We start from the raw sequence: 17,651 nt of genomic DNA, 5'->3' as shown, positions 1-17,651 counted from the left end.
GTGAATATAATGTGTAATGCAAATCCTATTTTTACAGACATTTTTTTTCAGAAACGTTTAAATGCATTTTTTTGTTGTTTTTTTCTGTGTTGATTAAGATTTTTTTTTATGCAATACATTGATTGCTGATATTACTGTAGGAAATGAAGTGGTGTTTTCATTTAAACAGAAATTATGTAATCAATTTTACACGTCAATAGTTCATCTAATTTCCGGTGTTCTTTGAAATATAATTTCCTTTCAAATTGTTTCATATTATTTATATCAAAAGAGGGACGAAAGATACCAAAGGGACAGTCAAACTCATAAATCTAAAACAAACTGACAACGCCATGGCTAAAAATGAAAAAGACAAACAGAAAAACAATAGTACACACGACACAACAATTAGCCTGTATGGTTTTGATCATTGTTTTTTTTTCTGTATGATTTGTATTTTAAAGAAAACTTGTACTTTTGGATTAAGCAGAAGTTATTTAAAATTTTGTCAAAGACTCATATTAGAAATTAAGTGTTAAGTTTTCATAAAATTTTAATAAATGAAATAAATACAAAAACAGTATTTCATGAAAGACATACACACATTTCATTTGAAAAAACAGACAAACATTTCATTTGATAAAAAACAGACAAACATTTCATTTGATAAAAAACAGACAAACATTTCATTTGATAAAAAACAGACAAACATTTCATTTGATAAAAACAGACAAACATTTCATTTGATAACAACATACAACATACAACATTTTATTTGATAAAATACATTACATAACTTTCTGAAAAAACGATGAGGAACCCTGGACCTGTTTTTATACGACCGCCACAAAAAATTTTGCATCGTATAATGGTATCATGTCGCCTGTGTCGTCGTTTGGGTCATCTTCTGCCTCGCCGTCTGTGTCGTCGTCCGAAGACGCATTTTGTTTCCTTGTAGTAGTTTTCATTTTTTCCCCCCAAATTTTTGAAAAGGTTTGAAGAAGACATCTTTAATTGCACAATATTGCGCAATAGATTTGTAAGATCTTCACATTTGTTTTGTGTCAGAAACTCATATTATGTCAAAAATTTGATCACAATCCAAATTCAGATCTGTATCAAGATTGAATGTTGTGTCCATACCCTGTCAACTGTTCAGGGTTCGACCTCTGCGGTTGTATAAAGCTGTGCCCTGCGGAGCACCTGGTTATATAATTCATTGTATAAAGTTTTATTTTTTGCTTGGAATCAGGTCCAGGAATCCTCAGTTTTTCAGGGACCCCAGGCTTTTCATACTGTCAATTTTTTATTGGTGAAGAAACCAAGTACCTGCCGATAACCCCAATTCTTCTGCAGACAAACTAATAATTCTTGTAAATTAATAAAAGATTAAATAAGTATGAATGACATTTAAATGCAGTCTTTGAATCGGAAGTTCAGATTTTTTTTGGTCATGTTGCTAGGTCTTTGATGTCATTATGTTTTAAAGCTTCATATTAAATTAAACAAAATACTAGAATATATCCGTAACAAGAATTAAAATGGCTTGAAGTGATAATTTTCAATGCAGAATTAAAAAGGTGTCACAATTTAATGAGAACAGTTACAATTTGTGAAACCTCATACAATGCAGAAAAGTATAACTGCTGCTTAAAAACTAATTACGAAAATGCAGACATGAAAAACACCTGATTAAATGTTTTAAACCTTGTATGGGATTAAATGTTCTATGATTTAAAAGTTTTTGACCTGAATAATTTTTAAGCACTGCCACGAAAGTGGAAGGAGCATATACTTTTACCCATGTCTGTCCATCAATCACTATGGTTTATATTTTGTTTTCGAGTAACGTTGTCTTAAGTTTAGTGCATAGAATATCAATAATTACTCAGAAACTGAAGGTTGAATACCATACTTTTATTGTACAACATTTTTGGGACATTTGAGTGACTAAAGTTTTCATTTTTATGCTCCTAAATGATTATGACTGTGGTTAAATTACACAAAAAGTTTTAGGCACATTGTCATATGTTATTGTAAATCATATTTCAACACTACAGTCCACTTGTAGCTGAGGTCACCCCTTCTTTCTGATGAATAAAATTGAGAATGGAAATGGGGAATGTGCCAAAGAGACAACAACCCGACCATAGAAAAAAAACAACAGCAGAAGGTCACCAACAGGTCTTCAATGTAGCGAGAAATTCCCGCACCGGAGACATCCTTCAGCTGGCCCCTAAACAAATATATACTAGTTCAGTGATAATGAACGCCATACTAATTTCCAAATTGTACACAAGAAGTTCTTTTGGCTCAGTCATGTTTGTTGTGAGTGTTTGTAGACTGTTGTTTGTTGTTTAATTGATTTGATTTGTCCATCATATTGTCTGTTCTTTGGCCTATGACTGGGGCTTGTAGGGCTGATTATTCTGAGTATACAAACTACTGTATCACTGGATGACAACACTGAGATTGTAAGCCTGACCTAGCATGTGACAGGTGCCTTAGACTCCAATCTTAATTACTTTGGATTCATTTATTTTTGTGGATACCAATTATTGTGGATTCTGTACTCAAGAAATCCACGAAAATTGGTATCCAGTGAATTTTAATGAATCCACAGTAACTAAGATAGTCAGTTTTCATACCCAAGGTTAGTGGCTGTCTCCTGGCACTCTGTTTCGTCTGTCAAGAAAAGCTGACCCTTCACAAAATATCACAAAAGTGGCATTAAAACATCAATCAATTATTTGATCAATTAACTTATGGTTCTATGTATCTCTGGTTCATGATATATATAGTTCTATATCACAATGGTTGGAATAATCATCACCAAAAATTATTTCACAAGAATTTAAGGCAATGTCAATGAAAATCTGCAACTCAATCCAATATTGCATCAAGTTCAATTAATCACAAAACAATTCATCAAAAGTTCCTTCTCTCGTTTCAATGTATATTTTACTGTAAGTGCTTATAAGAATGAATATGTTGAGTTAATTTTTCTTCAGAAAGTTCATTGTTTACCACTTTTAAACATGTTTCAATATTTTATTAAAGTGAGCATCTACCCCGGACTTCAGCATAGTGTATAGAATAAATATTGAACAAAGACACCATTGTATTACAAAATTATTTATGTAGATACATCTTTTTACACCAAATAAAATGAAGGTGTACATGTACATGAATAAATGATTTGAGTCTTTTGAACAATAAACTTTATTTTGGGGAAGTAAGGACATGTTAATATTTCTTTGATCAACACACCACAAAACAGCTATATCAATATGAATAATTTAAAAAGAAAAAAAATGAAAATTTGGCATTGATTGAAAGCACCTGAACCCATATGTATGATTGATATGAACCCATATGTATGATTGATATGACAATGAAATAAATCTATGTGGATTTAAACATGATATTTTTCCATTTTTTTTATTGAAGTAAAAAATGGAAGAAAAATACAACTACGGTAGTTGTCCAAACATGATAAGACATTCTTTGAATAACTCTGTACTCATTTTTCACTCTCGTACAAAAACGTACAAATGTAAATCTATTGTTTGCATTTATATAATAAACACTGTATTTTACATGTTTTTTCCAATTGTTACAAATATTGACACTAACCTTAGCACTCACAGCTTTTGTATAATCCAAATTAATGTAAGAATAATAGCACTGAAATAATTTTGGTTCATTTTTGGGAATTGTATTGAAAACGTTTATGCCATAATTTCTATTCCTTCCATTTGTTCGTCCTGCATTTTAGTTTTCTTTTGATCTATTTCAAACTGTTCATATTTTGTTCTATCTCGTTGCATTTGCTGAACTAATTGTCTCATTTTGAATGTTGGAGTATGTCTGAGTGCCCTATTGGCAGATTTGAGTGGAATATGTTTTTTATCCGAGTTTGTTAAGTCCAGGTGTGTCATTTGTTCAATAATAAGTTTACTAGGAGTTTGACAACGTTGAATTTCACCTCTCTGTACTGATGTTTTAATGTACTTCCACAAATCTGCAGGTTTCTTTGGTTCCGTTTTCACGGTATATGGAGATTTACTCCTTTGTGATAAAGAAGACTTTGATCTTTCTGGTTCCGTAATTTTTAATTCAGGTTGATTTACTGTTAACCTGTCTTTCTCTGTTTCCTTCTTCCTATTGGACGAAACAGACTTGGCGAAGATGCTCATTAACATGCTTGCCTTTGACATTGGTGGTTTAACCTCAGGTTGAGGAATGTCTATTTCATCATCAGATTCAATATCAGATCCATGGGCATTTAAATGTCCGAAAAAATCATCAATTTTGCGTTGCAGTTGTTGTTGTTGTTTTTTCAAGTCTTCTTCAGTTGGTCTTCTTGATGTATTTGATGACTGAAAGCTTGCCATTGTTCTTGGTGTATCATAACCATTTTTGACGGGTTGTGGATATTTGTCTTTAAAAATTACCGATCGGAGTTTGTCAATATCTATGTACTCCTCCTCCTCGTCATCTTCTTCATATTCATCGCTACTATCCTGCCAAACTGATTGTCTTCGCTGCATTCCAGGATGAAATGTTTTTGCTCTTTGCATTGGTTCTGGAGTTTTAATGTTTAAAGCAAATTTAACTTTTGATTTATCACTTAACGACGGAAGCTTTGTTGAATTGTCTTCAAAATTTAATGATGCAGGTGTTTTCATAGGTGGCGCCGATCTAGAATCTCTTCTTCGCCCCAATAAACTTTTTCTACTTTTAGCGGATGAAATAGATGTACCGGGAGTTGATGTATCTCCTCTCCGACTTCTATCTTCTTGCCGACTTTGTACTTGTCGTTGATGATAGATTTGACGAGCTGCTCTGACTACAGCATTAGGATGTAAATCATTGACAGATCGTCCTCTTATAGGAAACTGTTGTCTCTTATCTAAATAGTGTGACTGCGATACAACGCCAAGTCGTTTTGTTTGATTTTTTAACTGCATTTCATCATAACTGAAATCTCTAAAGGGTTGATAACGTTTAGCATTTTCTAGATCAGTTTTCTGCTTACGGATGTCATAGACTTTTGTTTCGTATCTTAGTTGACTGGCATTGTTATGAATTTGCTTCAATGTGTGACTGATATCCCTCTGAAGTTTAGATTTTTTGTTTGAGAGATGGTTCTCACACACATTATTTTTTACACTTGTTAATTTTTCTGTCAATGACACTTTTTTGGCATTGTCCATTGCTTCTTCCTTCATGGTCTGAAACGGATTGGACACCAGCTGTTCTGAGTCCATAATGAAGAAGTTACCTGTAAAAAAAGAAGAAAAAATGTATACCAACATTATCTTACATTTGAAATACCATCCAATTGAAAAATGGTAACTCGTTCAAAATATAATTCCATTGAAAAATAGTATCAGCTGTTTGAGGATTTTTCATATTTGTGGATAAATTTTAACATCCATTTTCAGTGTCTTCCAACAAAATTCTCTGGCATTTTACAGTTAGTAAAATATTCACTTTCTTTTTACTTTTTTTTAAAGCAAACTCAAAGTACAAAAATGTATTACTGTGAGACGTTTTTACACACAGTAGTTTTTTACTATCCTGTAACTGTAAACAAGACACAATAATTTAAAAGCCAATTCATTAGCTTAAAATCGTAAATAGAATACCATGAGCTCAATTTACCATTAGAGGATTTTTTGTTGAGTCTTTATTTCAACTGTATCTATGTAGTGTATAACAATATTACATAGATTCACATACACCCAATTAGGGAGGGACTAATATTTTGGTTAAATTAATTCTTAGTGATAATAAAGGATTGAATTTTTATTATTCTTTTTAAATCTTAAATTTCATTTTATGTTCAGTTGTTTATGTATTAGCTTAGAAAACATAATTTATACCTTTATAGACAGTGTTGATTGTGTACATTTAATTAATATCAGTAAATTAGGTTTTAGTATCGTGAAAAGAAATTCTAATGAAGTTTATGAAATTGAATTTCAGCACTGATTGTGTCCGTAAAAAGTGGTTTGGAAATTGCATGTTGATCAAAATGTTTTCTTTTTTTTAATATACAATTAAGATGTGGTATGATTGCCAATATCAACAACTATCCATCAAAGACAAAATGATGAAGATGTCAGCAACTTTTGGGAATGGTACAGCCTCAAAAATGAGCCAAACCACGTAACATATACATGTAGTAAGTTTTACAAGGCCTCAACATGAATATTGTAAGTGTAAAGATAAAACACTGCAATAAAATTTGAAAAATACAAAAATGGTTTATTTTCATGCTTAAATTAATAGCTCATAAAAAATGTGAATAAAAATTTTAGAAAATGAAATCAAATATGTTAATTTCAAGTATTGAGTTTCAATCTAATAAGATTTCACATCACAATCAACTTCTGACATACTTGCTTCCTTTTTAGCATCAGAAACTCTCTTTTGATCCTCCTCATCAACTTCTGATGTACCGGTATCCATTTTGATTAATGTCAAATGTGCCATGAATTTGTAAAAATATTTAAAGTCTCATTAACATGGCAACAGATATTTAAGTAAATGACAGATCCCAATAATGATCAGCCAGAGGTTTTGACAGCATGCTATCAGAATATCAAAAATCGTAGCTAGAAACATCCTAGAAAATATAAACTGAAACACACGGTAGACTTCTAGTTAGATTTGTTTTAATCGGTTTTAATATATTAATGCCTTAAAATTTAGACGACTAAGACTTTTTTTACAAATTAACAAAGAAACACAATAAGATTAAAAGATTTAACTGAGTTGTTGACGTGAGAATGAAAACATTCTGGTTTGTTTTGGTTAGAGAGAGTGTTAAACTCTTTCTGCATAATCTTATAGCTGATATGTGTCATGCATTTTGTTCGTGAGATAGTTTTTAAACTTATTCTACATTTTTACATTTATTTTTAGTATTATTGCTGTGGGGCTGGGAAAGGTTTTTTTAATTGGGGTTATAGTGGAATGACTATTAGCTTAAGAAATCATATGACTTACTAACCTAAATATCTAGTACTAGACCATTATGCAAAAAAAGTCTAAACCTTTTGTTATGATGTTACTTGTGGAAACAGCTCACAATTGACCTTGACTTGTAGGTTTTTCTCAAATTTAATTGGATAAATGCCTTTAGATTCTTAAATAAATGTAAAGAGATAAGGGGGGTGTATGGAATGAAGAAGACATGGTATGATTTCCAATGAGACAACTCTGCACCAGAGACCAAAAAAGTTAGCAACTATATTTCACCAAATGTCCTTCAGCAATGAGCAAAACCCATACTTTACAGTCAGCTATAAAAAGCCCAGAAAATGACAAATGCAAATATGATATACCCGGTACAGCAACAAATGACAAACCACTGAATTACAGGCTCTTGTGCAATGGACCCTTAAATATGAATTTAAAGAGATATAGTGTGGGGCAATGATACATTATCCCTTAAAAGAAAAATGAACAGCAGATTTTTAACTTTTTAACTTAGTGCGTCTACAGTTGCCGTACACCAATTGAGTGTGGTCAAGGTCAGAAAAAAATGATATTTGACTGAATAGAGAGACATATTGATAAAACTTTTTCAATTTCAATAGAGTTCTTGATCATGGCTAGTTTTTAATTTTTATCGGATATAAAATTAATTTATTTTAATGATAACTTATTATACTTATTATCTATTTGAACCATGTAAAGTGTAAAAACATTAGTTTTGGATTAAGGGGTGGCACTTTATTTCTTCAAATCATGAAATTATATATTACTTCTAATGTTTTTGAAGTGGTATCTTCAAAACAAAAGATAAAAAAACATATATTTCTTACCTATTTGCTTAATATCCAGTTTGTATGAAACTGGTCCACCCATTGTACTTAGGCAGTAACCATTTGATTTTCTGGGGGGGGCTATGGTTTTTTTTGGAAAAAAAAGTTTGTTTCCAGTTTTTGGAGAAAAAAATAATTTGTTTTTGATTCTGAGAAAAAAAAATTGTTTGTTTCACCCTCAGCTGCCACTATATGTAATGCTAAAATTGAAAGAAAAAAATTGTTTTCGATTTGTCGCAAAAAAAATAGATTGTTTTTCGCCGCAGGCGAAAAAAAAAGTTTGTACAGAAAAAAAAACCATAGCCCCCCCCAGAAAATCAAATGGTTGCTGCCTTAGATATGCTTTTCCAATGTAACTATATGCTTTTGCCAAGAGTATTTATCCCTAGACTGCAGTGTAAAAACGAAGGGTATAATTCTTTAACCAGAAAACCCATATAGATAAGTTATAAAACGTTTTACGGGCATTAAGCATACTCATTTAAGGCATTGGTAACCAGTTACAAAATTATTCTGAATGAGTCAATTAGGAAATGGATATGTTAACTGAAATACAGGTGTTTGCTTGATAGGGTCAAACATGACGATTTAGAAGAAATTGTACCCCTTAATCAAATGTAACCCATCTTTTAAAGATCACAGTTTCTGATTTATATATAAGTATATTGGTAATTTTAGAGGTAGAAAATGTCTGAACTATACCTGGCACACGATGCCTTAATTGTCATGTTCATGAAAATTAAATTGCTTCTTGTATTGTATTTTATTAGTAGAATATAAACATGTATGAAACATGGCAATTTATATCCTATTGCTTTGATTGTTATCAGCATAAATACCAGATAGGGGGTCTGGATGGATTTCACAGAATAGGGACTAAAAGGTCCAAATCTACAGAAAAAATGGTCCCATAAAACTGAGAAAATAGAAAAAATATGCCCAAAAATTAAGAATAGAGAATAATGGTGCTACAATATAAAGTATAGAGAAAAATAAGCCAAAAATTAAATACAGAAATAAAGGACCCCCATCTGCACCCTCAGATAGTTATCTTGTGATTCTAGATATAAAGATTTGTATTACTGATAACATAGTTTTAATTTTTTTCCAAATTAGAGTAATATAATATTCTAAAAATAGACTTAACATTGCCTTTAATAGAAAACAATGAAATAATGGCTATATTTATTTTGTAATACACTTTTGGAGTTATTTTAAATGTAAGAAAAAAATTCTATTGATTCATGAATACACATGAGAACAAAAATCATAAAAAGTAGTCAAATAAAATGGAGAAAAAAAATCTTAAATGTTTTGAAAATTGAATTAACTCTGTCAATGTCATTGATATTATGATCACTGTGTTTTGGTTGCCATGGATACTAACCATCATAATCCATCTCCAGGATTTTATTGGTTTTTAAATCTCCATAAAATGGTGCCTCCATCTGGTTTCTAATTTGATACATTTTAACAGATTAAGTAGTGTCTTTACACAAAAATGTGTTTTATTTCCAAAATCTGCAGAAGAAGTGCTGGTAGGAGCCCAGTGGAACAAATGATCTGTGAATTCTTCTGCTCTTTACTATTGTATTTCTTCCCAAACAGTTGACTTTTGAAAATTTTAAAAATCACTAAATCCTCATATTATAAAGTGATAATGTTTATTCGATATTCGATAATTTTCACTAATCAAACATTTATAAAATCTTTAGTTTTAACATTCCTCGTTTTGAAATCACAGCAAGTGTCCTTCCTTAATCCAATGTGTCAATTTTTTACGTAAAAATAAGAAGTTTGTGGTATATATTGATTGCTACAACCAGTTATCAAAATAAAATCTTTTAAAACTAAAACTTGTGGACAAAAAGAATTATTTACGTATTTCGTTGTTTGGAAAATCATTTAAATTTTCTTCTTAGCATTTACATTAGTTACAAAAATACTTTTACTTTAATGAGTACAAAATAATTAGAAAGTCAAAACTACCGCATTGTTCGTTAGAAATTAGCCTTACAACAATGGATAGCAGTTTTTGTTCGAGAGTAAAGTGGAAATTAGCTATAATTAACAGATTAAAAGAACAAAGAGGCCGGAATGACACATTTTAATTATATTTATCTTTATGAGTGGAATTTTAATTTTTAGTACCAAAGTACATTAAATCATTTTATGAATAGTTAAATATGCTAGAAAAAAATGTCATAAATGGGTAGCGCTTGAGGTTATTTGGAAAAATCTGGAAAATGTTTTACAAAAAAAGCAGTGTAGGATTTTTTAAAAACAAATTTATATTGCCAGAATGTTTTAGTCAACTCCCTATTGGGGTAATTGCCCTTTAATGATGATTGACTATAATCTTGAAAACTACTTTAGATAGAAATTTAAAAACAAAATATGATCAGCAAAGAATCTTTTAAAAGCAAAAATGATCAACAAAAACACTTTAAAAAAAAAATGATCAGCAAAGAAACTTTATAAAGCAAAACTAAATAACAAAGAAACTTTAGAAATTAGAAATGATCAGCAAGACACCATATGCAAGATGGTCAGCTTAGATGAGATTGTTAGGTGTCTACTTGAAGGAGTTATCGGCCTTACATGACGATTTTTACCCTTTTTATGTTTTGGGAAAACTATAGAAGATAGAGAGAAATAAAAAGAAATAATAATCAGCAATGCAAGATTAACAAAAAAAGAGATTTTAGTCATGAATCATATTTTAGTTTACAATGTTGGTGAATGTCCATTATCGTAGGTGAGTGTCCATTATCATAGATGAATGTCCATTATCGTAGGTGAGTGTCCATTATCATAGATGCATATAGACAGTCCAGAGACACAGGCTCATTAGAGCCCCTAGTTTTCAATGTCTTTCTTAAAGGGAAATTTTATGTTTGTTTTTACATGTATCTGTTCATTCAAAACCTGTCTATACATATGCTTTTATACCTTGGTTTGTTTGGTTGCTGTCTTTGTTATAATTTTGTCAATGAAATGATTAGATTGCTTGTCTTTGATCAAAGTCAGATCAAACCTAAGGCAAGGTTTAATGTATTCTTTTATCACTTTACTATTTTGAAATCTTTCACCAAAGTTTAAAATTAATTGCAAATTATACTGATTTAGGATGAACATTTTTTTCTGCAAAATTTTGTAAAATTTTCTTGTTATTTTGAGAACCCATCCCTTTCTTTATAAACATTGAAAGTTTAAAATGTAGTTAGAATGGCTTCTCAAATTCTCTAACAATTGTCATCAATTTTGACTTCCTTTTTTTTCAAGGCAGAATAAAAATTAGAATCCTTTAAATCTGAATACATCTGTACTAACCTGACTGCTCTATTGGTGAAATGATTGAGCTTTCAGAAAGCATAAGTTCCGAGTATGACATTTTGAATAATTTTTTATATCCACAAGATAGTATAAGTAATAAAATTCTATTTCTTCAATCAATCTTTTAAGAGCATTTTCAACGGAAATCCATGTTTCTCGGAGTACATCAAATGGTTATAGAAAAGTTGTGAATTAGAACGGTAGTTACTCCAGTGCCAGAATTATTGAATGAGTTTTATAAAGAATCACCGGCTAAACTGTTACACAGCAAATTTAATTGTTATGTTGTTAATTAGTATTGTATGAACTGAACTATTTATTACATTAATATGCAAATCAAGTCAATTGTTACGATGATTTATAAACGATCAGACTATCCGGATGATGATCAATGATAAAGATTGCCACTTTTTAAAATGTTACATGTTGCGTAGCATTTATTAACGTGATGTTATGATATGAAATTGCAGATCTTTAAATACTGTTTGTAATAGGATTGTCGGGGCATATTTTTGCATGAAATGACACTGTATATTTGTGATAATGTGATAGTTTTCAGAAAGATTGACAAAACCAAACAAGATTTGACAGTTTTAATTCGATACTGTCTATCTTCTTAAACATGATTTTATTTATTTAGGAATTTGATCAGTATATAATTAAGGATGAAAAATTAACACATGTTTCTTTCTTCTTTACCTATAGACAAACAAAATAAGTATACCTTGGCACTGTACATGTATAGTACACCTCTACTAAGTATAGAAAGGAGTATTTTACAACCCCCTGTGGTTGTAATGGGTATTGACAGGAACTTTTTTATTGTGGGTTAAGTAAATAATTTACCTCATTACTTATATAAATTGATATATCATTTATTGTACAAAAAAGTTATTGAAAAGCTTAAATTAATATCATGGGGAAATTATCCTTCTTTAGTATACCAATATGGCTAATGGGCTAATGGTTAGGATTCTTAGGAAGTGCATGCCATAACTTAGTTGTGTATAAATTGTTTACATATTCAGTAGATTTCAAACCATGATATATACTTTCATGGAGAAACTTTTTCTCCTCAACTAATATTTCAGTAATTTTTTGAGAGGTTGACTTCAGAAAATTTTTACAAATATTGATCTGGGCATCAAGTTTAGATTATTTTATTCAGAATTTATGCTGGTGGGTTGCTGTTTGAACATGATCCAACACCTATTTTGTGTTTATTGATTGACATCCCATTTTTTCAGCAGTAAAGCTTTGATCATTTTGATATACAAAGTCATGTATCTATTGGATCTTAACTCATCTAGAGTAAACTCAGAGAACAAACAGCTATAAGGTGTTGCTGTTTGTATATCAGCAGTTGCATTATACTATCAAAACTACACTTAACCAAGACATCTAACTGTGGCTACAGTTAATGGATTTGATCATGGTTCTATAAAAGGACTTATGATAAGTCAAATATTTACAGATTATTGTTGATCATCTCAACGAGATTGATTTTCTCGCTTGAGCGGGGCTGGCGAAAGCGAGAAAGGCAATCGAGTTGAGATGACCAATGATAATCTGTTTATCGCTATTTTACGTATGACGACGTTGTCAATTTAGTTAGCAACGCCACGTGTCTGCGAAGGTTATAGTGATAATTTTTCCATCTGAAGCGAGTAGCATGATATGAAAATTATCACAAAAAAAAGATCAAACGAAAAATGCAAAAAATAGCAATAAATTCTTTTATATAGAAATTTCATATTGATCTGACAAGATGCATTTGACCTTGACCTTTAAAAGGTGTATCTAACAAGATTCATTTGACCTTGACTTTTAAAAGTTATATCTAATATTGAAGCATCAAGAACAATTATGTTTTTAGCTCTTGTTTTCACTTGTTTTAAATGCTGGTGATTAAATATACATGATATTATCTGTGTAAAAACGGATTGAATATATTTTATTTATTTGGGTTTAAAGGTTGTGTAATATTGTCCATTATTTTTTTGTACAGAGCTCTTAAGTAGATTAGCCTGTCTATAGTTCACTTAACTTATTTACTTAAAGAAAGTCTTTTAAGTAATAAGCTATAACATATTAATTTGTTCACTTGTAATTATGTAAGGGAGAGAACCTTATGTCACTAAGGGAGCTACCATTTGATTTTTATGGGGGGGGCTAGGATGAAATTTGAAAAAAATAGGCAGGACAGGAATTTTGAGTAAAAAAAAAAAGGCAGGATGAGACACTTGCAAAAAAAAAAAAGTCAGGATGACAATTAAGGTAAAAAAAAGGCAGGACCGAATAGAGTGAAAAATAAAAAGGCAGGACAGAGATTACAACTAAAAAAAAATGCAGGACAAAATTTTTCATCCTAGCCCCCCCCCATAAAAATCAAATGGTAGCTCCCTAAACTTATCTACTTAAACAAAGTCTTTTTAAGTAATATGCTATAACAATAATATGCTCACTTGCAAATATGTAAAGCAGAACCTTACGTCACTCACTCAAGAAATTCTAAACTAGTCTCTAACAACAAGGAAAATAGTTGAACATTCAAGTCACGACAATGTACAGCACAAGTCATACATTCCTTTCAAAATCTCATAAAGTTAATTAAAAGTGGCAGTAATTAAAATAATGGGATAATTGTGAACCTAAATGTGAAAATTTCAGGAATTAAAAAAAAACATTTTCATTAGTGAAAGGATGAACCAAAAGTGGTCTAGAAAAGGGGCTTTCTATGGGTGCATTTGGTGCATGCAAACTTGAATGTTTATTTTTAAAAATCAAACAAACAAAATTAGAATTGAAATTAGTTTGTTTATGATTAATTAGGTTTATCATTATTATTATTCAATAAGTATTGTTTAGAATTAAAAGAATAATAATTTGATGTGTTAAAAATGGATTCCATAACTTTAAAACACAAAAAGTGTTTATCACTTTAATTGTTAAGTGTAATGGTTTACAAAATTTGTCAATTTCCATATGGAAATGAAACAAAAGTGAAATGTACATTAATTTTCTTAATTTGTAAATGATTTGTTTTCAGTTTTTTTAATTTCATTTCCCTATTCTGGGAAACATCCAAGGATACATATAGCTATTTGCTTGCTAATAGGACACGTGGAATATCATTGTTATATTTTCTTCCTCAATGTATAAAATAATAGTTTTTGAAAAGATATTTATTGAACATCAATATTTTCAAAGTCCAATGTCATGATGACTTTAATAACCATCTGTTTAATTGTTTATCTTTTATAGTCATGTTTTAATGATATTATCACTATTAGTTGCAAATTTTTGAATCTCTTTTCAAATATCTTATTGAATGTTTCTATTTTAAAATGTAAAATGATACATATTTAAAGAGTGTCTAAACGTTTATTCTGACAACAGAAGTTAAATTTTCTATTTTGAATTTTGAATTGATTTACCTTGCAGATTAATAGATATAAAGAAATCAATCTGAAATTGACAATTTAATGTAAGGAATAAATTTCAAATTATGGCACTCACCTTTCTGAAGGATTGAAAAGTGTTCTTCCAACATATTATTCATTTTGTTGAACTTATCTATTTGGCCTTCTCATATACAATTACCAAATATACATCAAATGAACATGATAGCCTTCTCAAACATTGATAGAAAATATTTGACTTTAAAATATAATTTGATATTATGCAACATTAAAAGGGGCTTTTGTATTTACACAAGATTTTCTATCCATTAATTACAACTATTGTTAAAGGAATTACCACCACCCCTAAAAATCCCATATAGAACATGTAGTAAAGAATAAAAGAAATCTAAGGTAATTATGGTAATATTCAGTAATACATATTAAAATCTTTTAATTTAAAATTAATTTAAAATTCAAGGATTTAAAATTTTACAGATTTTTTTTCAGATTTTATATGGCAAAGTACACTGTTTTTGGTTAAGTTAATTTATTTTAAATTAATTTGACATACATCTTATATTTCATTGCAAAAATTTGAAACATCTTCCTTGAATTAATTTGTAAATAATTTAAATATGATTATTGAATTTATGCTAATTTGGTACATGCTCAAACAAATAAGAGATAGAATTTTATAGTAAATCAGATTGCTGCAATTTTATTTAAATTATTTATTTTGTAATGCTTTTGTTACACCTGTTCACTATTAACATTACAAAATGTACAGACAGAAATTTGAAAGCTATTAAACCAAGAGTTTCAAATGGTAAAGTTGAAATCATCCCTTCATAAATTTTACAGACGCCATCACCAGTTGGTTGACCATACGGAATAACCATTTCACAAATGATATCCGATATGTGACCTACCGAATTAGACTATTTACCGAATTTGTATTAACATAAGCAACACGATGGGTGCCACATGTGGAGCAGGATCTGTTTACCCTTCCGGAACACCTGAGATCACCCCCAGTTTTTGGTGGGGTTCGTGTTGCTTAGTCTTTAGTTTTCTATGTTGTGTCGTCTGTACTTTTATTTGTCTGTTTGTCTTTTTATTTTAACCATGGGTTTGACTGTCCCTCTAGTATCTTACGTCACCACTTTTTGAAATTTTAATTGGTAGAAAACTTGTTTTACATTGATATAAAATTGTTATAGGACATAGCATATTTATATCAACTATTATAGATTAAGCATACAAAGATATATAACGAAAGTTAATGTCTTCAATCATAAGCGTCCTTAAGACACTCAGTGATACATAAGTGTAATTAGACCCACTATATACATAAACAGGAAAATAAAATCAATACTGAACTCTAAGGAAAAGTCAAAAGGAAAGTCTCTTATTAAATTACAAAATCAAAACCTCAAGCCAATCAAACAAATGGATAACAACTGTCATATTTACTGACTTAGTACATGCATTTCTTTTTATAGAAAATGGTGAATTTATAAACCTGGTTTTATAGCTATCTAAACCTCTCACTTGTATAACAATTGCACAAAATTCAATTTTATTGACAACAATGTGTGGACCAAACGAAACAACAAAAGATGTTAACAAATGTCTGGAATAGGGGTACAGCCATCAAATATATCTAGTGGTTATCATGCATCAACAATATACAAGTTTTCAAAGTGAAATATAGCGGCCTTTTTTAACAGATATAAATGTAAGCTAGTGTCATGTTTTGTTGTGACAGAACTATCAAATATATATTTAATGGTGCAAAAATATATTTAAGGTTGTTCATGGCTTTAACATGGATTATGCAGTATTATTATCATGTTTTCTAGCAACAGCATCATTAAATTTAAATATTTATTTATATAGTTGAAATTTGTAAAATCTTAAGTCTGCTTACTGTAGAAGCCTATTGTGCGTGGCAAATCACTGTATAAACTAGAAAAATCATACATTCTGAGTCATAATTGTCTCGCATTGATGGAGTCAAAAGCATGACTTAAGTGTGCTGTTTCTGGCATGTTTCAGTCTATTGACTTAAAGACAATTTCATAGTTTGAATGTTAAAGTTTGTAATTAGGTCAGTTAAAGGAGAATGATTTATGGTATGATATTTTATATGTAGTAGTATAAGCATTGGTACATCTCATTTCCATGGAGATTAACTGGTCTATAGACTTGGAACTTTTGCATAATTTAAAGTTTGTGATTAGGTCAGTTTAAGTGGTCTACATAGACTTGGAAACTTGCATAGTTTAAAGTTTGTGATGAGGTCAGTTTAAGTTAAACCATGTAGTTGTATTATCAATTTCATATCATTTATCTCATAAATCGTTTTGCCCTGTTCCTTCAGCAATGGTTCAGTGACTTTGAGTATCTTGCATAAGTTACATGTGAAAGTATTGCTATTTTAATTTTAAGATTCACATTTTATTATCAAATTATAGATAGATGAGACAGATAGATACCTGTGAGTGACAGTTGTGCCAACAGTTTATTACTTAACTCTGAGAGCACTGTTCAATAAAGCAAATAAATAATACAAATTTTCTAGTAGCACCACAAGGCCAAGTGGCAGAGTTGTCCAAGTACTTCTTTTACTGTGATAACTAGCCAGTTGACACTGGGATTGTGAGTTCGAACACTGATTGTAGTTAGCCACATTCTACTCCATATTGTAGTTAGCCACATTCTACTCCAACATTAATTGACTAGGATTGCCTAGGGCATTGGTTATCTACATGTTCTTTGTTTCTTACAGCAATTAAACCTATATGCAAGAATACTGCAAGTAATGTTAAAAACCTACCAACAGTTTATCAGTCTTCAAGCACTAACAGAAACTTACTATGAACAATAAAGTAAAAAAGACAGTTAACTTACCAACTTGGTAAAGTTTTGTTACTGAGGAATTCTGTCCAAACATCTTGATATTTTTGTAGAAAAACTTCCAATTTACAAAAAACTGAAATGACTAATGCTTCTTTCACATTTCAATAGAGACCTGAAATGCTGTTAAGAACTTTTGAAACCCCTGACCCCCGCTAACAAGTCCTTATGT

At 30.3% G+C, this 17,651-nt stretch overlaps 2 protein-coding genes across 7 annotated transcripts in view; one reads left to right on the top strand and one right to left on the bottom strand.

The window, feature by feature from the left end:
* The window catches only part of LOC143081025 (RING finger and SPRY domain-containing protein 1-like), a 66,646-nt gene that overhangs the window by 43,323 nt on the left and 5,672 nt on the right, over positions 1-17,651 (top strand). The window lies entirely within an intron of this gene.
* On the bottom strand, positions 515-17,577 carry LOC143080305 (uncharacterized). 6 transcript variants are annotated; one of them, XM_076256065.1, is made up of 2 exons: positions 17,474-17,577; positions 515-5,266 (listed from the first exon to the last, which is right to left on the bottom strand). In XM_076256065.1, the coding sequence occupies exons 1-2, from the start codon at positions 17,514-17,516 to the stop codon at positions 3,711-3,713; spliced, it is 1,599 nt and encodes a 532-aa protein (XP_076112180.1). In that variant the 5' UTR covers positions 17,517-17,577; the 3' UTR covers positions 515-3,710. The 6 variants fall into 6 exon arrangements, with proteins under 6 accessions (XP_076112180.1, XP_076112179.1, XP_076112178.1 ...); XM_076256064.1 differs by lacking the exon at positions 17,474-17,577 and adding an exon at positions 14,676-14,807; XM_076256063.1 differs by lacking the exon at positions 17,474-17,577 and adding an exon at positions 11,154-11,482.

Source organism: Mytilus galloprovincialis, chromosome 6 (assembly GCF_965363235.1).
Source record: "Mytilus galloprovincialis chromosome 6, xbMytGall1.hap1.1, whole genome shotgun sequence".
Lineage (NCBI taxonomy): Eukaryota > Metazoa > Mollusca > Bivalvia > Mytilida > Mytilidae > Mytilus > Mytilus galloprovincialis.
Note: the sequence above shows the minus strand (reverse complement) of the source record. Positions and strands in the feature narration are given on the sequence as shown.